This window comes from Neodiprion fabricii, chromosome 5 (genome assembly GCF_021155785.1).
Source record: "Neodiprion fabricii isolate iyNeoFabr1 chromosome 5, iyNeoFabr1.1, whole genome shotgun sequence".
Classification (NCBI taxonomy): Eukaryota; Metazoa; Arthropoda; class Insecta; order Hymenoptera; family Diprionidae; genus Neodiprion; species Neodiprion fabricii.
This window is the reverse complement of record NC_060243.1, coordinates 32,606,364-32,630,192: the sequence shown is the minus strand read 5'-3', so window position 1 is coordinate 32,630,192 and position 23,829 is coordinate 32,606,364. Positions and strand designations below refer to the sequence as shown.

The following is a 23,829-nucleotide window of genomic DNA, read 5'->3' as shown; positions in this document are numbered from 1 at the left end:
GTGTCTAACTTTTATCCGTTTATACGTAACAGAATAGCTATTGGAGCAATAAAATATCGCGTGTCTAATCGTATAAGGACGCATCCGCCATTATACGACCTTTCATCACGCGTGAAGGTATAAAAAGGCGTATTTTTTCCTCTTTGTATTTACGTGAAAAACAAGAAGATACATTCAAAAACATTGAAATTTAAAAATGGATAACGTTATGTTTGATATTATTTTTTGAGAAAATGAAAAATTTTGAACATTCTTTCCGAAATCGAAAAATCTTTGCGTTTCAAAGGTTTTTGCGTCGTTCACGAAAGAAACACAAAAATGGCGAATGCGACCTTGCATCATTTATAAATGTGATAAATAAAAATATGTTTTGGTCCTGAAAGGGCGTTTCTACCAAACATAAGGCCTTTTGCCTTTACTAGGTTCTTCAATTAAGTTTAACGTAGATGTGCGTTTTGAGTGCCTTTCTAGTGAATGCCGCGAAGATAGAAAAATTATACGCCTCTTCACCACCTGATTCGACTCTTTGGTGCACACGTCTTTAAACCATTAAACACGCGATATGTTATCCAACAACGTTTCTTCTATAAGTTTTTCATTGTTCGAGATCATGCATTTAATGTCACTGCGTCTTAAGATGTTGCAGAGATTGCAAATCGTAAATGACCACGAAGGCTTCGAATTCCTGCAATTCTGGATTTAGGAACACAATGGATATTCACACCTTTTCACCACTTAAGATCGTAAATGACCTTAAAATCAATACCCACCTTAATTTTTAGAAAAATGGGGAGGAAATTTTCAATACCCTCGGAATTTATTACAAGGTTTACTCATACCAACATTTTATCAGATATCGGCGAAGATTCTTTATTAACTCAACGAATGGATTTTTCCATCATTTACATACATGTGATGAGTCTATAATAATTTTGCGTTATCGATTGAAAATTGATATGGCCCAGTAAATTTCACGGTTACAACACTCCACGAGTTGTTGTTGTATAGACCTGATCACCGTTCGCTCCAAACAATCTAATTGTAAACCTAGCTGGAATTCGTGAATCGTATGGTGGTTACTTCCGGTTCTTCTGAATTCGAATGTCAATCCAACGATCTATCGGTGTGGAGAGATTGCCGCATGTAACGGTACATGCCGAGACGCTGATGTTGTAGGGCGTGTGCGGTTTGAGGCCTTGAATCACTACTTGGGTAGTGTTACCGTGGGCTCCCTCGACTCTTGTCGTATTTTGGTTGTAATGGACATGATAATATCGTAAAACTCCGTTCATAGTAGATGGGGCTTCCCATTCAACCACCATAGCTGTGTTCGTTACGTTTTTAACCGCAACATTGACAGGCACGGTGGGCGCTCCCTCACGTGTCGTGGTATATTGCGGGTCACTTTGAGGTCCCTCGACGTTCTTTGTTAATACTGCTATGGATACCATGTATGTAGTATAGGGCTTCAAGTCGCTCACGACGCCGTGCGTTGTCTGAGGGTCAGCCTTCACTGTTCTGTTTAATTTCGCACCCGTACAGTTTAAGTTCTCCGGTGATACAATGGGGCAATAATATATGTTAAAACCTTCAACAATGCCTATGCGATCTGTGCACTCCAGCTTCCAACCAATTTCAATCAGGTGCGACTCGGGATGATTTATCCATACAGACTTCATCTTCCCGATTACACCGTTGTGGATGGCGGTACACGAAGTCCATACCATACCGCTGCTAGCCCGATCTGTATTCGCAATCGATATTCAAATTTTAATCGTCACCTTGTTATTTCTTGAACTCTGACATCAATAAAATTTTAGTAAACTTGTACAGAATAGAATGTACAATTGAAATGTAAATTTCCTGTTTTCTTTTGTTCGGTTTTTGTGCAATTCAAAATTTAAAACGAATAATTCATTCATTCACACATACCGATTGAAATCAGTATCTCCAAGGAATTGAAACCTTTGTGTTCTAAGGTTGTGACGATCATATTGTTTTTGAAATTTGGTCTGGTACTTATCGTAAATAAAGGGTTACAAAATTGAAATTGTAAAACAATATGACTTTTATCTAACATATTCGTAGATTCGAGTTTTCGTAGATGTTAAAATGCTATTTTTAAAAGTAGATTCACTTCAATCGAATCTCCGCCATGTTGTTTGAAATTTGTTGGATTTGGTAAGTGATTTATTGACAATGATTCTCTTAGTTTAATTATACTTTTTAGGGAGCATTTATTTGTAACAATTCCTTCGATTCCATTTAATACCTGAATCATGGCTGCACTCACTTAATAAGTCAAATTTGTTGTTCGTACTATGAAAGTAAAAATATATTATGATGCGGATTACTTAAACTTTCTATTTTCCTCACATTACCAGCCAATATCGTTGATTTTGCGGTTAGAATTTTATTTCCAAGAGAGATTGATTTCTTTCTCAATTTCTTCATCGTCTACATATAGATTGAATCGCACAGATAACTTGACTTCATCCTTTACTTACAAATTGATAATTTTGTTATTGAGAAATATTTGCTGATTATTTATTTGTTTACTATTATTTTGCTCAGATTTTTTCGGCTTCGCTTCTTTAAAAGTGATTATTTAATCACGTACGTGACCCCACGAATCTTTCGAGCTTCACAGTAAATCTGCTTGCCAGAACGAAATAACACTCAATTACACATGTATAGATAACAAGAGTTTTGTGCATATTTTTATCCGTTTATACGCAGCGTAATAGCTATGAGAACGATCAAATATATTGAGCAATAATGTTTCTTCTGTAAGTTTTTCGTTGTTCAAGATCAAGCATCTAACATCATTAAACCGTTGGAGTTAAGTTAAGATGCTGTAGAGATTGCAAATCGTGACTGGTCACAAAGGTTTCAAATTCTCGCAGTTCTATTATTAAGAGCCTCAAAATTTAGTACAAAGTTTATTGATACCAATATGTTGACAGATAACAGCGAACCTTTTTCATTGAGTCTACGGATGGATATTTCCGTCGTGTGCATAAACGTGATGAGTACATCATGCTTTTGCGTTATTGTTTGAAAATTGATATGGCTCAGTACATTTTTCGGCTACAAGATTCTACGAGTTTTTCAACGGACTTGACCGCCACTTCTTGAGCCCTCGTGGCATGCCGTTGAGCACTCACAGCGCGTTTTTGAGCTTCTCTGACTTCGGATTGCTTGACGATGCATTTATTCTGCGATTCCATGGTTATCGGTAGTACCTCAAGAGTAGAAAAGAGGCCCCAGTCACTTCGCAATCCCTCACCGTTCATGGAAAGTGGAGCAATGGATATGTTGTAGGTAGTATCGGGAGTTAGACCCGTCAGAACGACACTCGTCGTATCTACATCGCCAAGTACCGTGCTGATCATCTCTGGACCCTTGCATCTGTGGTCAATTTCACTTACTGGACAGTAATATACACGGAAACCTTGGATACTAGTCACTCCAATTCGATACCGCATCCTGAATTCAATCTCAATCAGGTTTGGCTCACGGTAGCTTCCCCAAAGTCCGTCAACTTTTGCCATCAATTTGTCGTACGATACCGAATAAGAGTCCCAGCTCATACCGCTGCTGGCTCCTCGTACGTTAGCCGCTATCGCAAATCGGTAGATCTTCTTTGGGTTGGGCACCGTGACGTTGTACTCGTATATATTCGGACCAACATGAACCCAGTCAAGATATCCCTGAATAACATAACGATGAAAAGTAATAAAAGAATAAATTGCTCGTGTTTGGTGTCACGTTCGTATAGAAATTACAATATACTCACAGTGCATTGATTGGGTCGGTCCGAATCATTCTCGCACCAAAATATCGTCTGATCAACGATGTCGATAGAATTTACCGGCTTCCACCACAATCCGTAAAGACTACCGTCGAATTTGATTTTTGTAACTGCCTTCGGTGGCCATGGTCCTGGAATAATTCGAGTGATTATGTTGGCATATAATTGAAAAAGTTGTATATTGTACATTCGAAGACGAAACTTACTTTTCGAGAAACTGGAAACTTTTATTGTAGCTTTCTGTTCACTTTGTCCCTTACAATTGATCGCCGCGATTTCAAATTTATAATCTGCGTGCAAACTGATTCCTGAGAATTTTCCGTAGGTTTTTGTTATCTCGTCTGGCTTCAGGTCCGACATTTTACCGTTCTCTTCCACGCTGACAACTTCGTACCTAAACTGGTCTCCATTTTCCATGTATAATGGAATAGTTTGCCAGTATACGTAGAATACTATTTTGTTGTCGTTATCTCGAACGACTTCGAAACTTCCAATGTCGGTCTCTGGCGTTTTTCTGGGCACTATAACCACGTTAATTGATCATCATTTCTGTGATTGTGCTGTTTTAAAATGTGCACACAGTTACACAATGCTCAGAAAAAAATCGTTACCAGAAATTGATATTACAGCAAACACCCTTATCGTACGTTAGTGATACAACTTACAATCACTCTCCACTAAGTGATACTTGGGAAAACATTCTGTTTATCACATATGGATGAATACTTAATGACTCACGTGTCGCCAAAGTTTTAAAACTGATCTCACTAAACTGACTCCATCTATTTTCACCGAGTGCCAATGAACTTTTGCTGAAAACTCTGACCTTGTAAGCCGCGTTCGCGTACGGCAAATCGCTTTGATTGAAATATTTTAGATTATCGCGTACTCCAGTTGTTATGTATTTCGTCTGGAATCATTGAAACAGGAATGAATTAACCTCACGGAGTGTCTCGTTTCCTACTCAATTGTGCCATGAGGATAATCCTGTATTTTCAACTAGCATATTTGGTTGTTACCTCCCACTTCTTCGGATCATCCCATTCGCTCTGATAAGAAACCTTGTGGTGTAGACCTGGGGGGAAGGTTCCCATTGGATAAGGCACCTCCCAATGAAGCAAAACGCTAGAAGAAGTTTTATTGACGACCGACAAGTCGACAGGCTTCGCTGGAATCACTGTGCAATAAAGAGTTCGCGTGTCAGATGAGAGATCATAAAAACAAACGAAAACATAAAGATCACGCGGTTAGCTATCAAATATGAAAGGAACTGCTGTCTTTGCGTCTTCAAATTCATTGGAAAGAATATTTTTCCCTTTGTAAGAAAAACCAAATTATATTTTGGCATGTCACATCAAAACTACGGGTGAACAAATCTAACTTCAACGCACATGCAACCATGGAATCCGATACCCGTTCAATCCAATACCAAGCATCCAATACTTACCATTTGCCCAGTGATGGAAATGATAGATGAAGAGTTTGCTTCCGAGATCGTTTTCTTCATACAGTATAAATTTGTAGAACTCGTGAACAATTTGGTAGGGAGGGTCTGTCGAAGGGTCCCATGTGCAAGTGTTCGATGGTGGGTCATGGTTCGCGGGGCAATCGAATAACGTCCTTCCCCCAGTTCTACCGGGCAGCTCATACGCCAGAAACAGACGAGTCGTCACGTAATTGGCCACTGGACTCCATGTACAAGTAAGGTTCTCCCAGTTTTGCGAGACACATTCGAAATTAGTTGGTTCCAAGGGTTTGTCTGCAGAAAAAGTCAACGTAAGATGAGTGAAACGAAAATCACATCGAAATACACAACATAGATTACAATTCCCAACTTACATCCGATGGTAACTTTGGTCTGAGAAACTGGAGCATATGACTTGTAATACCCGTCACTCAATCTGAGTTTACAATAGTACGTGTCAACTGATGGTTCCGGTTTTTCCACATACATTGTGATCGTCGACTCGTTTACTAGTTTTACAAACTCCGGTCTTACTTCCCGTTCATTTTTAAAAAATACCAAGTCCGATCCGCTTTTATCACGATATCTTGTATCCGTCAGGGTTTCGTCAAGCATGCAGTATATCTTCAACGGCTGACCGAACTCCAAGATTATGTCATCCGATGGCCACGATCCTGATTCGCGTTTAAAACCAACTAATGAATACATTTTCGGGTTACTGATCCCACCCACTCTATTTGCTCTATAGACACTTACTTCCAAGTGTGATTACGCCAGGATTAAATCCACCAGAATCAGCATCGACGACAGTACCGAAGACCAGAAGACACAGGATAAAAAGTATCCAGGAACCAGAGGAGTTCGTTGAGCTGTCTACCGAATTTCGTTGTTCTCGCATCTTTTTCGCGGGTACCTTTTCCGCGTTTCACTAAAATTCAACCACTTCACTTTAGTCACACTTCGCAACCCTCAACGATTCGTAAAACAATAGTCGACCATCAAGATCCTCACCCGTAAAAAACCTGGACTAGTTCCTATTCACAAAAGGCCGAGTTCAGACTATTGATATTCTTTTTTAAGTTCCTACCCAAAGACCCGAACAAATGATCACAATGGAAAATTTTGCTTCTGTTTTATGCGGTTACAGTTTCTGGGAAGTGATTTACTGCTCTTCTTAACTGTTCATTATAGTGGATACTATCTTTGTACCGATAGCTCGAAAGAGAATACAAAGACGTTCCAGCTACTGAATATCCAGCATTCAATTACTGCATGACGTCATCATTTTTGGAAATATCTATCTTGTCGTATTGCATTTCTTTCCCATCAAAAGCGGAGAATTCGGTAAGCTTGCTCATTCCAAGCAACTGATGAGATCCTAATCGTTTTGTTTGACTCTGAGATTTTCTCACATCCGCGGTTCGGTATGATTAACTCCATAATAAGGCGGAAATGTTGTAAAAACATTTCTTCTTAGACTTTTGACATACGTATCCAAAACATTTATTCGCAATCAAGTCTTTAACCCCAAGTCGTAATTGCTTGTACCAATTATCATCATCTATGCGGGAACGACGATAACTTCGTTATGATTGAATGACCTTGCAAACTTTTTTCTCATAATTCACAAGAAATAGATTCATCAGAATTTATTAGTTGGAAGAAAATTGATGCTAAAATAAGTTATCACAGAGATTTTATGGACGATTAATGTGGTAACAAGATACATTCATGCCTATACATATACATATGTAATTCTTTCACTCTTACTTGTGATACTCTTTTCGTTATTTATATTCTTCTCTATTTCTGTCCACGTGCTTGTTTTTCATCGGCCTTCTATAGCCACGTCCCGTTGTGTCGGAGACGAATCATTTCGAAAATTATCTCACAAATTGCTTTACCCAAAGGTAAAGAACTTTCGGAATCTTGCTCCATAGAAACTAGTTTGAATGAAAGTAGTTACATTTGAGGACAAGCGTGAATATGGCCAAAGTGAAATAGTCGATAAAGAGGGAAAACTGATGTAGTAGAAAAAGGCTGTGGACAAGGTAGAAATAAAGAATTTAACTGATGGTTACATTTATGGAGTGAAGGGAGAAGGGGGAAGAGCGGTCGGGGAACCTTTTAAAGATCTGAAGATCCGCGTGGGGCGGAGTTTATTAGGTTACTTCTGCCTTTGTAATGACGACAAAGAGAAACAAAGACAGAAACATGAGAAAAAAAAACGAACGGGAAATAAGTAAAGACGAAGAAAAGGAAGAGAAAGATTACCGCTAACATTTAATACGAGGCGGCAAAATTATTGACGTTTAAACAAAGGAAAAGAAAAAGAGTAAAAAAAGTAAATCGCTAAATGTGAACATGAATAAAAAAAACAACAATTTCTGAATAATTTCATCGCCTATATAATAACAATTGATTATGCCAGCCGAGGAAAATCCATCGTTTTTCACAAATGTCACGCGAATCAACAAGCGCTCGCCATGCGGGGATTATAAATCACGTTTCATGTATACGGAGCAAAATTTACATCCCGTATATTTACAATAGCGTAAAATCCGCGTTTATAAAGCGGATGGGCAGAACGAATTTGTATTTTAACCACGACGTGGCACGTATATATATAAACATATATGTGTATATGTGTATGGTAAAATTGCGTTAATTGCCACCATTTCATGCGGACGAATGGACCGAAGCTTCGGTTTTTGTTGCGAGTGAAAGGGGGGAAAAAACGTTACGAAATTAACCACGTTGAGATCGGGAAAAATTCTGTCGTTATAAAATCTTTTCACAGTGAATTTATCCATTTATCTCAAAATCGATGACCAAAAAATGATGATGTATAAAACATTACAAACAATTATGGCAGAGATCATGTCATCACTTGTAGGTATAAATATGGTAGGTTTTCAGTTTGGCAAAAACTCGCATTCGGACCACGTTACAGGCAAAAAAAATCATTTTTCTGCCCTCATGGGAAACAGTCGAATGTTTGTGGTATGTATGTACATCAAAATGGTCCTTAATAGGGTTGTTTTTGATTTTTCACACTCCCAGGGGCTTGAACGCTTTCAAATGAATTTAAAGAAATTTTAAAAAACTTTGAGCTCTCACCGTCAACTCTAAGATAGTCCGCTTTTTTCAGTATATTTTTTATTGTAAGAGTAATAAATTTCCAAGAAATCTGTAACCTCGGAAGTTTTAGTGGGAATAAGTGCTTTTATCTGAAAAAAAAATACACATCATCGTTACATGCAATCTCAATAAATTGCACACCCTCGAAATCTGAATTTTTATTTATCAATTTGAAAGCGTTTCAGCCTCTGGGAACATAAACGTTCAAAAACAACCCTATTAAGGACTACTCTAATATACATTGTTACCTCGGAAGTCAGAATCGATAGGCCAAATAAACTATAAGGGGTTGCTGGTTGACCCTTTCAGTCGCAGTGGGATGCTCTGCGTCCCTTCTCAAAAATTCCATGTCCTCGCCTTATCGAGGTTTATTTACAATTTCAAATGATCTTTGTTACTTCGTATAACTCCAAAAACTCCCGAGTAACAAGTTTCGGTCAGAATCATAGAATTTTGATCGTTTGTTTTTTCTTCCATTTTCATTCATCATATTCGATCCGCGATCTTGGATTTGGAGATTATCAAATTCTAACTTCAGATTCGTGATCAACGACCCAAAAAATATTTGGAGTATGAAAATTTGGGCGAAAATATTGAATGGAAAAATTAGTAACTGAAGAGTTAACGAGACGCGTGCTGTTCCCATTCTGATTAATCCTGCTCACTTACATCTATGGAAACTTCCACGCTACTTACACGGGGTTACTCAAACCCCAGCAAACTTTGGAACGTTATTACTGTACAAAACATTACGTTACGCACAATTACGACCTTTTGTCAAAATCCTGAGACAACATTTAACAATTCTGAAATGTGTTCCGATCTTAATTTTAGCAAAAAACGATGGGAGAATGAAAGCAACCCTGATTCAAGTACGCTGACTTTAAAATTGCACGTTAAAGTCGATTCTGGGGTCAACAGTACCCCAATGTCAGTGACAGCGCCATAATCCCGGAACAAGTTCTTGTATATAACATTATGTATGTATACATAAATAGACCTTTCAGAGTAAAGATAATTTCCGTATAAGACAAGGTGAGTGAAATTAATAGAATTAGGTTACATCATCATGCGGGGTTCGGCGCTTAAGGGCTGTTAAGCATCAACCCTCGGTTTATCATTCTCTCTTTCCCCACTCTCTCCGTCTTTGATTCTTGGTTACGGAGAATCAAGAGAACGGGTTTGAAACGTGGGAGAGGATGAACCAGTTTACATTGAAAAAAAAAATAAAAAAAAAAAAAGAACGCTGGAAGAATGTGAAAAAATAAATTGCAGTACTAAAAAGGCAATCGTCAGTGTGAAATCAATGAAAATATACCCGGCGGTATATCCGTTCGATAACGAAATTACCTGCGGATTTAGGAAACAAATGAAATGGAAAAAAGGAAACAGAGAGAACAAATAAAATCAATCCGACGTTTAATATTCGCAAAAACAGACGATTTTCCACCCGGGACTCGCCGAAGCTCTTCCGATAATCAATTATTGTTTGGCAAATGGTACTCGTATTTAATTGCTTATATTCATTAGCTCCGACAGTGTCTCGTTCTCTTTGTCTCTGCGGGATTATTTAAATTACAGTTTAGTCTCAATATTTGAACTGGCTTTGTCTGCCGGCTCTCTCTCTCTCCCTCTCTCGCTATCTCGCGATGCAAATAAATGCATTATACTAACAGACACAAACTAGACCTCGGAGTGGCTGTACTGCAGTATAAACTTTGCGTATGCACATTGCATATGCAGCTTTACGAATAATTATATCGCGTTGCGCGAAGTCGGAGAATATACTAATAGGTATAAATAAGGGATGAAGGGACTGAAATATGAGAGAAGTAGATAAAACGTGTAAAACATGGAGCGTTATTAACATCAATCTACAATTACTAGTTTGATTACAGAAATCCGTTTTCACAAAATAATTTCCGATACAAATCGATGTTGGTAGTATTTAAAAGCTCTTTTCGCAAAAGCTTCTGCATGGTTGTATTTTACAACCAAACATGTAACACGTGACCAGATACATCGACTGGCTTTTGAAATTACAGAATTGTTCGAAAAACACTCTAAATTCCACATCGCGTTTCCAACTCGACTGACGGAGTGAAAAAATCAAGAAAAATAATGTACTTTCAAAACTTGATAACAGCCTGAAAAATCAAAACTTTTTTAATCGGTTAGTGTTAAAAATTGTGCTAAAATAAAATAAATTGCAATATTCCGGACCAAAATTCGGTCTCGAATTTTCAGTAGTATATATATTATGATGATTTTGCTCGGAGTGCTTTTCGCGTAACAATACCATAATAATAATGATAATTAGTGACACGAAGGGAGGAAAGGACCGCAGAAGTGGAGTCGAAAAAATTGTGTAGATACCCAACGTCGGATTTTCATCCCCTTCTTTTCACCTCGTCACAGAAACCCGGTTATATTTTTTAGGGGGTTTACGTTGGGGGTGAATTCGCGGAAGGGTTATACATATGTGGAGGCACCAGTGTCGTTATTACTACACGTCGAGCACAGCCGCTGGCGCCACGGTGTTTGTTATTATCGCTAATTATCGTGTTATGAAGTGGACGTTGATTGGTGTTTTCACAAGGGTATCTGGTCTTTTTCTAATCACGTTCAATCGCGCGTTGATACAACTCGATGTGTAATAACGAGGCATACGTCTGTATACTCTCCGATCGTAACCCATTGTGTGTGTGTGTGTGTGTATAAATTCTACGCGATATATTGAACGGAGGTGGCTCCGGCTGAAAGTTACACAGATTGAGATTTATACGTTTGATTTAGCCCGTCGTCGGCGTGATTATTGCACATATACATAATACTGTATACGTTTCGTTCTCGTAGCCAATAAACATACAGTTTCACCTCGTTAAAGCGAAAAATCGTCGTTAAATAAACAGCAGAGGATTTTAAGAGAAAAAGTAAAAGACCGTGAGTTGAAAAGATGAAAAGTTTTTGAATTTATACCGCTTTTAGAGAACCGTCAAAGCCTGCAAGTAACCAATCGTTGGTCATTCTATCTTTTTAGTTTATTTGCCGATCAGCGTCACAACGGCTGAGAAGAAAAATGTGGTGAAAAAAAGAAAAATATATACGTAAATCGAAAATACACGTATAACTTATTTGCAAATTTTTTTTTACTATATCATAGGCAGTATCGAAAACGAGAGATTTTCCAATTAATTTTCACGAAGGAGATTCTTCGACGAGTTACATACGACTCGTTATAAACGAAAGGTGAAAACAATTAAAACACGACTCCGGTGTAAAACCCGAGTCTGATGACGAGTGATAACGCCGGTAAGTGTGGAGAAGTGTTGAAAAAAATCCTCGCTACGTGCCGACGTAGAAGCTTCAAAAATGAGAACGAAGCACTTGATCGACGCCGATAAAACACATCGATCAATGCGTCAAGGACCACTCGACGAAATCATTGAGACGTGTGTATTATCAATATTTGCTGTATAGAATGCGAATCGCTCTTGATGTGTAATTTATTATATCTACCATTGCTCTGCAGCAGGGAGCTCGAAGCCTTCGGATTCCCAGAACTCTTGACGTTTCATTCTGCGAGCCAACTTTAACGGCCGTCTAGTTGGCGAAATAATAAATCGATACACGAACGATTCAGCCACTTCAGTAACTTCGGCAAACAAGCTCGTCATTCGGATGAAATTTCGGGGTAAGACCGAACTGTCAGAAAACATTGGGAATATAGAACTTGTACGATTGTGGAGGTTAGGAGACCTCGCTTGACGTTTCCGAACCTACATAATCACACAAGAAAACAAAAATAATATAGTTCCTAGATGAAATTTTAACCCGGTTGTCGGAACTTGTATGATTATGGAGGTTAGGAAACTCCAATTGACGTTGCAAAGTAGGAATATACATGTTCTATAACCTATATCAAGTATAACATTAATGATAGACGAGAAAAGCAAAAATCATAAAGTTCCTGGGTGGAATTTTAACCCGGTTGTCAGAACCTGTATGATTATGGAGGTTAGAAAACGTTGCTTGACGCTTCCTAACCTGCATAATCATACAAATAAACAAAAATAACAAAGTTCCTGGGCGGAATTTTAACCCACTTGTCGGACCTTGTATGATTATGGAGGTTAGGAAACCCCGCTTTACATTTCCTAACCTCCAAGCTCACGCAAGTAAAGCATTCATATTTTTCCGTCATGTCCAAAAATTCTTGTCTTTCCTATTAATCAACAACGGCTATAAAAACTTCAAATTGGGAATATAGGTGGGAAAACCTGGATCTTACGAGCCTAATGGAGAAAACATCCAGTATTCATCAAATGGTATTCTCGAGCACTTCTACTTTTACGTAAAAGAAAGGGGTCCGTTTGTTTGTTATCGACGATCTCAAAGTCTGCCGGACCAATTCTGCTGAAATTTTAAGAGAGGCTTTTTTACTACTTCTGAAGTGTCATGAGACAGTAAGAACTAAAGTTATCTCAACGAAAGCTTCGCCCTTCTCAGAGACCGTTGTCTATCATCTTACTCGAGTTCACCCTTCTTCGTCTATTAGAGCCTGCTCGACGACCGTCGCGAATTGCCTTAATTAGTAATTATAACCGTACCGTACTGTACACCCGACTAACTATTAGGTTTGCTAGACACTGGTTCCTCCTCTCCTACCATCCGGTGGCACTGTTTCGGGACTGACTTGTAGTCCAGCTTGTTACAACATTCCTTAACCCGGCTCTCGTAACGTTGAGCAACAAATTGCTGGTCTCGGTTTGGGCTGAATTGTCCAAAATTCAAAGACCCCTTCACCAGAATTCAGAATTTCTAGATCCAAGATAAAATGACAGATCTGTGTTCGGGGTGAATCATTTAAAAAATTCCTATCCCTGTAATTCGTTCTTCATCTCGTTAACTGCGGTGAAATGAAACGAAACTGAGCTTGAACTTCAGAGGGAAGAAAAAATGATGAAAATGAGACAGAGAAAAATCTAGAGGCGTCTCCTATCTTCTCTATTTTTGGCACTCGGGCATCTGCTACTTGACGATGTAAACTTTCCCCGCAGATATACTTTTTCTCTCATATCCTTTTTCGTTCTTACTTGACAGTTAATTAATTGGATAAGTAATTAATTAATCGAGCTCCGTCAGGTCGAACGTGCCAAAAGCAGCTCCCTTGTCGAACGTGCGCGAAGCCCTGTTTCAAACAGTTTACAAGAGCGAAATTAATTCGGTAAATCGTCGCCGAGAGATTTCTCGGAATATTTTTTAAGTGATTTTGTAATTTCGCACCCGGTATAGTAAAAGCGAGCCTGGAATTGCCGCTCCAAGTCGAAACCAGCTGAACGACGTCGATCTGAACGGCAGTTAAAGATTTTCCACCGTTTGCTTTCCGCCCCTTTCCACCCTCCATCCTTCACTTCATCCCTCTTTGGTTAAGTGCGACTCCATTGGAGCGAAAAATTTACAGGACGAATAAACGAACGAACCAACGAACGAACGAATGAAGGAAGGAAGGAAGGAAGGAACGAACGAATGTACGAAGGAAGAGGCGAAGGATCGGCACTGCAGCTGAGTGAACTTAATGTTCCATCCAACGGTACGATAAGTGTTTCGTTTCTTCCGCCGAGTGCATCGTCCGCTTCCCTCTCAATAAGGACGTCTGCAAAAGCGACACCCCCGGCGGTAGTGAACGTCAACGAGAAATGCATCCTCGGGTCGATAATTACTCAATTCAATTATGGACTCCATTAACGGCTGGTAGGACGTGATGTGAGCCCCCTCTGAGAGCAGTGGCATCATAATAGACCGCGTCTTCTGGTGTTGAATCAATGCCATGATCGCTCAGGGATGGTGTCGAAGACTCGATGTAGCATCGACGATATTTTGAACAGTGTGGTACAAGAGAATTCTCTCTCTTTATCTTTCTCTAGACCTTCTTGATGAGTTGAACATCGCGGGGCGTAATTCAACCTCAAACCCAAAACGTTTCACCGTTGTAGGGAACACTTGGCTAAGTCGTCGTTCCCCATTAACTGACCATTGTCTGGAGGGCTGGGATAGTGCCAAACTTGACTCATTTTGGCGGCTGTATTCCTGAATACGAGCCAGGCAGCCGAGATAAGTGAGACGTTAGCTCTCTCTCACGACAATACGAAAGCCCAACCCAACCCAGCGTCTCCCAGGGTTTCCCTTTCGCTGGCTAGCCTTGGTTCGGGTTGACGTTGGTAACTTGTTGTTCCAGCTGTCAGGCCGACGATAAACACTATCGGTTCTAGCTCAGGGCCAGCCGGAACCTAAACACAGAACGAAAGACACATAGTGAGTGTCTTCGTTTGATTGTTCTCTGAATTCAGTGTCAAGTTCTTATTCACCATGGAGGAGAGCGATGACGGTTCTAGGCTAACGTATATCCTGGATCATGCGCACCAGAATTCGGGTTGCCAAGGAAGAGCGGAGGTTGAAGTTTAAAAAATGACGTTTACCTTGTTCAAAGGAGAATTGAGACGAGGAGCCGACTCGAGGCGTTCAAGCCTAAGAATATACCCGGGCCTGCTTTTATCCCGGGGCTTTGTACGAGGAAGAAACCTTCTCCTATTTGGCGATTAAATGACTGGCACGCTAAGTGCCGACCCGAGGAGGAACGAACTAGGAGGCTGAGAAATCTTTTTCTGATTCACGGACTCCTCGCAGGCAGTCGGTGGTGGGTACCTACGCTACGACGACGCGACGTGTCGGGAAAGCTTTAGATATTATGAACCCACGTTTCAAGCGTCAGACCCTCTTTTCTCAGCCCCATTTCTCTTCTCTTTTTCACTGATTGCAAAGCCCGTACAGCCTCGACCCGTGTCACAATGTTCTTCGACTGTGGTGCCACTTTGCAACTCTCGGGATTTAAATCGAACACTCTGTAGAGAAGTCCTCGAGTGATTTCATCAATTCATGATACACGCGTGCGATGCCTCGTCACTTGACGCGATGTCTATGGGGCATTCCACGTCAAATTAGCAACCCATTTATCTCATCCTCTTGGAGTTTATTCATTATTTAACTATGACGTTCATAGCGGCCCAAAAAGGTCTCGACGTTTTATTCAGATATTTTTAGCCACCGTGGAAATTAGAAAAAATCGAGAAACTAATTCCGAAAACACCATTTTTTTTAAATCTGAATAAATTCACACGTATTCTATGATTTGAAATGTGATTTCAAGCAACGCACGATGATGTGATCTCAATGTTTACTATTTTTCTCGTAAGGCTTTAGTTTTTTTAATGTAAAAATTTAAGTTTGTTTTTTTTTTTTTTTTATTTATTCCCTTCCTCGATCTAAGTAGATCATGGAATAATGAAAATAATGTAATTCCGAAAAATATTTAAGTCGACGCATGTAAAAAATAAAAACACAAAAACAATTCTGACATGGAAAAACTAGAAGCTGCAATAAAAATAATTTTCTTTTTTTAATAATCATAGAATCAGTAACGTGAATTTTTTAAGATTTTTAAAAATGGAGTCATTAGTTTTGCGATTTTGTATAAATTTCACTAGCGGCTGAAGAGTATCTGAAAAAATTTGCAAGAGATTCTTTTGAATTGGTAATAACATCATACTAAAGAATGATCAGAATCGAAGGGGGTGAGGAACATGGACTGGTAATTTTACGTGGAATGCCCACTATATATCCGTCTATTAGCCAACGGAGGTAAATAAATCATGTATTACATATAATACACACGGGGTTGAAAATCTGCTTGTATTTGTCAAACGTACACGAATTATGTAACCAGGTTTGATTACTCGTTGAAAATTGCTAATCCGAATAATAAATTTTAATCACACTGTCTGCATGATTCCGGTTCCGTAGTTTCGTTACCCACGTATAATCATACGTCGTTGATGAATTATTCATGCGCTATTACGAGACTGTTATTAATTCCTCTTGCAGGTCCTTGATTGACAATTATTATATCTACATCTATCAAGGAAAGCTCGTTCATCCCTGTCTCTCCGTGTCACCATGGGCGTGCGTCAGGCTTTAGAACCTCAAACCCCATTTTCACCGCACTATAAACCACGCGAGAAACCAGCCGGCGGTCAGTGCTCGGCTTAAAGACGATGTGGAGAAACCCAACCGACAGAGAAAACTACCCGGTGTACTATTACGAGGCTGTAACGTTAAACTAGCCACTCGGGTAGAGAGCCGCATGCACTTATCTCATCTTCTTTTCGCATAAAAACCTCTGCGGTCAATTTTCTCCAGTTTTTTAACACAGCTTTTCTCTCATCCGGACCATTGTATCGCGCTTTTGTCAGGATGTTAAAATCCTCACGATGTCCCGCTGCTTTTGGCCAGATGTCTTCAGTCAGTCGGGATCATTGAATAAGAACATTCGTCTGAAACGTTCAAAATTAAAACCATTTCCCACTCTTAGAATCACGTGACGCTTCAACGGTTGGTAATAATAACGACGAAAAATATTCTCAGGTCTTTGAGCGTTGATTCATTTCATTTAACGCCGGCACGTGATGCGGGAAACGGATATGTATAAGTATACATATATTCGAAAGCTCAAGATAAATGTGCCCAGTTAAAGTATCGTGGAGTTGTGCTTCTTACGCTTGTATTTCTTCGGTTTTTCTTTTTTTATGTTCAACTTTCGTTTGTACATATTTCTGGGTAGTAGCGAGTAGCGAAGAGATTTAAAGGGTGCATAAAACGATCATAATTCTTGGCCGAAGCTTTGCGTTGTGTAGCCTTGCCTCGGGGAGCCCGAACCGCAGACTATATCTTGAGACCAGAGAGTTGCTAGAAAGCTGAGTGGCGGACTTGAGTAACGTTTGATCGTTTCTACTCGCGGTTAGTTGGCCATGTAATTAGTTGCCTGTATCAGTAATTAACGGTCGTTTAAGCAGGGTGCAGGTTTCGAAAAAGTTTCATATCTAACTAAACGCGAAGTGACTCGTGGTAATACCGTTTCATAATTCTTCCGTATGACAAAATACAGCCGGACGACTTTGTAATCGGGATGACTTTCAATTTATACTCGAGGAATATCGCTGGTCGATTCAGAGGATGAGCTTTCTCGATATCGTTACAATTTTCACGAGGTGGCAGTAGAAATGTCCTCTTCGACAATTTTTCCGCACATTGTTGATCTTCGATGTGGATTCAGGTGCAGGTGCGAAAGAATGGAGACAAGAGAAAAAAAATTAATATTCATTGGTACAATTCATTGTGATTTTACAATGTGCTCTATTGAAATCGTTTCAAAAGAGCATTGAAACTTTTTATTACAGTAGTCGATGCTCATCAAACCTCGCCTCGTTCCTGTAATCGCCACTTTTCTTCAGATACTTGCTGCGGTAAGGATTTACTTCCTGAAACTCCTTTAAAACTCGAATGCTATGCCAAGCTCGATCTTCCCCCAGCTATTGAAGAGCGAATGAAAACGTTAAAATCATAACATTTGTTGACGTTCGCGGAATTGCTTATATAATAGACATGCGGTTATGAGCGTTTCGCTATCTTGTTGCACTTGTATCTCACCTGGTCTTTTTTCTTTGATTTTTAATGTTCTTCCACCCCACTCCTCGATTCTCATACTACAAGTTTCATAAGAATCCAAATCCTCAACTTCAGTGTCGATGTCGAAGACTGACGATCAACCGAACCGCGAACCGTTTCAGACTGGTCATGCTAGTGCGACAGGGAAAGTCGCGAGAGATAAAGAGAGGAAGAAAAAACATGGGAGCGATCAACTGCGATGTATTCCTTGTTGATTTGTCACTGCAAGCCAGCGGGAGGTCGGTGATCCGTTAGAGTTAATGGGGTTCCCATGGTTCCTTGCATCAGGGCAAGTCCAGACTTTGATCTTTATCGTGCACGCAGGCCGCGTCGTTTCTTCGCAGCCATAGTATAGTTAACTTGTTGCCGTTTAATTAGAAGCTCGCCTCTAATTGTACGAGCCCCCATCACGTGATTAATAATAATTGCCAAGTAATGTGGTCAAGTTTTCGACAACGCCAAGCAATCCTGCGTCAGGTGCCCCGCGCGAAATTTGGAAGTAATATCAATTCGTGTTGTCGGGATACGAATATGCAAATTCCAGGGTGTCCAAAGCCTCCAGTAATGGCTCGAAAGCCTAACATTCTGCTACGCGTATAATGGATTCCATCATCCGTCCTGACGCAGGCCGTGACGTCAGCTGCGGTAATATTTCAATTTCAATGTACAGTGAAGTGATAAGCTTGCCGTATAATATGAATACATTGTTCTATCGTGCAGCGGATTCTGAAGGTAACCGAACTAGATTCAATCATAATTAATGCACAGGGTAGCAGAAAATAGACCCTAAAGTCTCGAGGTGGAGATTGCGGACGACTCTCGGTCCGCCATTACGTCATGTTTGTTTGTGGCTCCTATTTTTTGTGCATCATTTATCAGAAGCCTGCCTCAACCCCAAAACCTGTTCGTGATTCAGCCGAGGGAAAGTCGCCGTTTCCCCGTCGCTCGGTCCGCGGGTATTAACCTCGTTGATGACCACACGTCGTCACGGTTAACGAGATTTCCGAGATTGATCCGATTACATAGATTAGCACAGGCTCTAATTCTGGCTAGTCGATGATTACCCGTGGATCCTTGATTGTTTACAGCCCCGTGTGGCCTACGGGACGAACTCCCATCTCATTACCCCCCGAGACGATATAGGTGAACATACGTAGGTACATACATACCTACCTACTCACCTCCACGGGCAATCCGACGTGACGCGAGCGCTCGATCTGCGAGTGACGCGTCTCACGATTACGTAACGAAAATCAGGAATTCAGAAGGCAACCGTCGTCGGTACCCTGTCGGGATTGAGTTTGCTAACCCATGAATATTCATTATTGACGATCCGAGCTTCGCTCTCGCTCATCAACATCTCTGCAGTAAATCCGTGTCTGTATTAAAGCATAACAATTTTTTATCGCTGACCCCTAAACTCACCATTTTGCACTAGATAAATAAGAAGAATGAAAAAAAAGCAATTAGTATGGATTTGAAGTGTTGCGGTTAAGGGGAAAATAGGTTTAGGAATCCATTTTTTGGGGGGGGGGGGGGGGGGGGGGGGGGGGAATTTTCATGAATCTTTGCTTGTGATAGGTGGCAGCTGATATCTTCCACATTTGCCAAGGAAAAACTTTAAAGAAATTACGATATCTATTTGAATATATGTATAAAATGTTCTTAAAGTTCCAAATAATTACTTACATTCCTTTCTTGTCAAAAAAAAATTCATAAAAATCATTAAAAACAAAAAAAAAACATAGTCCCAAACCTATTTCCCCCCTTAATGGTACACGTCGGGCATAACTCGACGAGGTGATCATTGAGGCACTAAAAGTGGCCCTCCTCTTCACGGCGAGATTCCGGCAGCTCCTCCTCCAGCATCCGCGGCAAACTTAACGGCATAGTTTGTGAATTACGTTGTAATCGCGTTAACGTTCCTGCGGAGAGATGTGTGTGCCGGCCACAAACCACCTCGCAACGCCGAAATAACTTCTCTCCCTGTGCGCCGCATTGGTGGCCATCCACCTATCTCTCAAATCTCCGGTTCCCATGCTCCCAGTTCACCGCACCATCGCATCGCTCTCATACTCTCGGTCTGAAGTCTGTCGTGCATCCGATGCAACGGCTAGTGACAGATTGGAGCCAGTTTGGAATAGTTCGAATCGGGATCAGGAACAGATCGTTTTTCGATAACGAGATGCAAAATCTATCAGCGAAGCTTAACGATACGTCCGAGGAAGCGTCTCGTTTTCGGCGTCGACGGAACAACAAGGCGAACCGAAAATCAGCATAACAAAGGAATTTGTAGCAATCGCAAGAAGTAAAGATCCGGATGTCCAATTTCATCCTTCGGGATGGGAACATAAAGAATGGGGAACGAGGAATTATTAATGGCAACGGGACGCAGGCGGCGGAAAAGAGAATCAGTATCGATTGGCACACTGAAGAAGACAGACGTACACATCAAGGCCGGAAATGATATCGGTGTACCATACAGTCAAACTTAATTCCTTCAAACGGGTCTTCTTTATTCCTCGTTATTCTGCTCGTGGAGCACCTTGAAGAAAGACAAAACATGGAAAAGAGAAAATTGAAGCCTCTCTTTGTTTCCTGTCATGACTCTTCGCGACGATCAGAGATCAGGGCCACGAATCAAAGGACCAATATTTCCTCACTCTTACACCGGCTCGAGAAAAACTCGCTGCCCTCGCTGATTCTACCATCGACAATCGTCCCGGACATTATTTACATGATTCGTGCATCAACCTCACTCGCTCAACCGCGTCACCGACACAGCGACAACAAGGCGTTCGTACGGCGTGACAGTATCCACGTTGCGTTTCGGACCGTCACAGATTCGCCCGGAAAACGCGGTTCAATCTGGTACATGGAAGTTGGTGTATGGACGACATTATCGACCGTCATCGTTGACATCTCACCTTTCGTAGAATCACCCATGTCGGTTGAAATGCTAAAACGACTCCAAACGACTGACGTATATCAACCGTAACGCGTTATATAAAAAAAAAAAAAAATCCGGGGAAAACCGATAACGCACGGTAGGAAAATAAGGCGCAGATAACAGTCGTGGTCTGAACTTGGTTCGCTTTCGAAAGACATTTACTTGTTTGCAAAGGTTGGCACGAGAGGATGATGATACTGTAGGTGATGGAGATGAGTGTGTGTGTGTGTGTGTGTGTGTGTGTGTGTGTGTGTGTGTGTGTGTGTGCGTGTGTGTGTGTGTGTGTGTGTGTGGGTCGGTGAGTAGATACGCCGCATCAATTTGCATGCGCATAAGCACGCGCACTTCGGTTATGAGACCACGTAGCAGAACGATACTTGCGCTTGTGTGGTGTGGATGTGTATGTAAATAAGATAGGCAGAAGGGCACCTGGTTCTTCTTAGAACTCCTGCGGTATCATCGGAGACACAGTGGTTATGGACTCGTGGCCCCCACCTCGTATTCCAAGAGACAGAAACGATAAAACAAAACGAAAGAAAGGAAGGAAAGAAAGAAAGTAAGGATGGTAAATAAAAGAAAACTTGAGGAGAAACAATGAGGCACGTACGCAGCGAGGGGTCGTTCTCTCCGTAATATGAATCAGATTCAAATTCCGTAGCAGCAAGTTTCGTCGGTTCGTTACCCGCATATTCTCCAGGCTAAACCATTCAATAACATCGCCAAACGAAACTTTCTCCCCGAACCTGGATGTTTTTACTCTTCTTTTCTTCTTTCCTCCTCGTCATCAAATTCACTTCATCTTCAAGTTTTAGAACAATATTCACCGTTGAACTTCTGAACAGCCAGCTGACGTTATACACCTCGGGGAAAAATTTACTACGCGGTGCTTTCGACACCGTCAGCTTGAAAGCTTCCGCGACGATAACTCACATCCAGCGATATTCAAATCACCGGCCACTTAAGAGACGGACATCGTGTACATATTTCGGTCTAAGTGCCCAGTCCAACTTTTAACGTGCCTGGTCATCCTTTCTTACAGGGAGCGAATTATGTTGTACACAACGATTTGGATACACGCCTACCACTTTTTAAAAAATTGAACCAAACATAACGTCCCATCAGATCCATTTTATGTTCGAATTATTTGTTAAACTTCTCTTAGTAAATACGACACAAATTATTGTAATTTTAACGTTTCAATTGTACTTGGTACTTTTTTTCACTTAGTAACACGTTCAAACATGATTAAATCAAACCAAAAATTTTAGTCGACCTACTGGAATATTTTTTTTCTAACCGTGCGTGTGTAATAATCCGGTTCCATTTAACACAGCATGGCTGTCGTGAGACCCCAAAACAAAATCCGCTTTTCAATGAATCCAAAATTATATCCGGTCCTTTCTGAATAGCAAGGGGATTGATTGACGCCGGTCGCAGGCCAGAAATCGAAAGGAAGTTTTCAATGGACACGAATTTTCTTTGGCTCGATCCGAGAAACCCAGTCATTGAAACGACCCGTTGGGACCGTTTGTTACCGCGAGTCCTGTACCATTGCAATTTCATTCCCATTTGGCCACATGATCCTAACATTGTCGAACCAGCTGCCAAGCCCCGATTCTTAGTCCCAATTCCTTCCTCCTCGCATCTGTTTCACCACAGGGGACGCGCGTGAACGCGCATGCAGGTCCTTAAATTTCAGGCCCGCTGACCTGACCCTTCGTAAGCTACTTATTTCGTGCGAATTTTGGGTTCCGGGACCAGTTCTCTCTTCTCGATCCCGAAGCACCGTCGTGCAGCAACAGTTCCAAACGAAGCCATTCACTTGGAAACACAATGAGTGTTTCATATTCGTTAACATCGGCTTCGAGTGATTGCAGTTGATTTCCAAATTGTAAAGCATCACGGAATACGGTAACGAATATGATCACTGTGTCCTGGTACGTAGTCCTGGAACTCAAAGGAATCATTAGAAATGAATGTACATACGTCACGTGATAAACTGGCAATCAACGATGGCACAAAAAGATGAAAGCCAACAGAACGTTAGTGAATTGGAAACGATTGATGTTTGCCGAAAGGCTTGAAATACTTTTCATGAATTTAAAACACTTTTCGCACGACTTCATCAACACCATCGTATCGTGTGACTTGAAGTGATTCGCAATGATTCGCAAAGTAATCACAATTGATTCGTCATCGTTTCAAAAACGATTTCAGTCATTCGAGCTCCTCCGGTCTTACAATTTCATTTGAAACCTTAGAATTTCTTACTTCCTTAATTGCATGAATTACTACTCGGTTGGAGATCGTAGACACTTTCATCGAACGAATGAACCGATAGTCGCACACGGTGAGCAAAACAGCAATTATAACCCAAGCTGACGGTCACAGTCCATGTTTTGCAGAGGCGGACACTCCTCGCTTCGTTATCCACATGTGCCATTTGTCATTGTTCTTGGGGGGACAGATAGCACGGTACACCCAAGACCCAGAACCCAACAACTCATACCCATTCTCCATAAACCAGGACCAAATTTCCACTCGAGTTCATTTCTCCGAACAAGCGTGTTCCGCGATTCTACGCTTGTGATAAAAGAATGAAACAGATCGTGCCTTCAAAGTCAAAACGACCTTCCGCACTCTCATTGATCAGCGGCCGACGACTGTCCGACCTATTGAAGAACATGCTTGGAAGCGGTCGGATCGGCGCTCATTTGAATCCTAATTCCGAGGATCGGTGCCGTCCAGTCGGCGCGGCGTAAAGAGGATAAGCAGGCCTTTATCTCCGGCGAACTTCTGTCCTCTATGTACACGGTATATCGATGTAATAGGATTCCATAGAGATCTACGATCCCGAAGGGACAATGGAAGGCATCAACGTGTACGTAGTTGGAATTC

At 40.9% G+C, this 23,829-nt stretch overlaps 1 protein-coding gene across 2 annotated transcripts in view; it reads left to right on the top strand.

Moving 5' to 3' along the window:
* The window catches only part of LOC124182162 (PDZ domain-containing protein 4), a 133,119-nt gene that overhangs the window by 18,499 nt on the left and 90,791 nt on the right, over positions 1 to 23,829 (top strand). Inside the window, exon 1 of one of the 2 annotated variants that reach the window (XM_046569055.1) lies at positions 13,928 to 14,013. The exons of the other annotated variant lie outside the window; for it this stretch is intronic. Within the exon in view, the coding sequence (XP_046425011.1) occupies positions 13,999 to 14,013 (15 nt within the window). The 5' untranslated portion in view covers positions 13,928 to 13,998. Of the gene's footprint in view, positions 1 to 13,927; positions 14,014 to 23,829 lie in introns of those variants that run through there. 2 annotated transcript variants of the gene reach the window in all.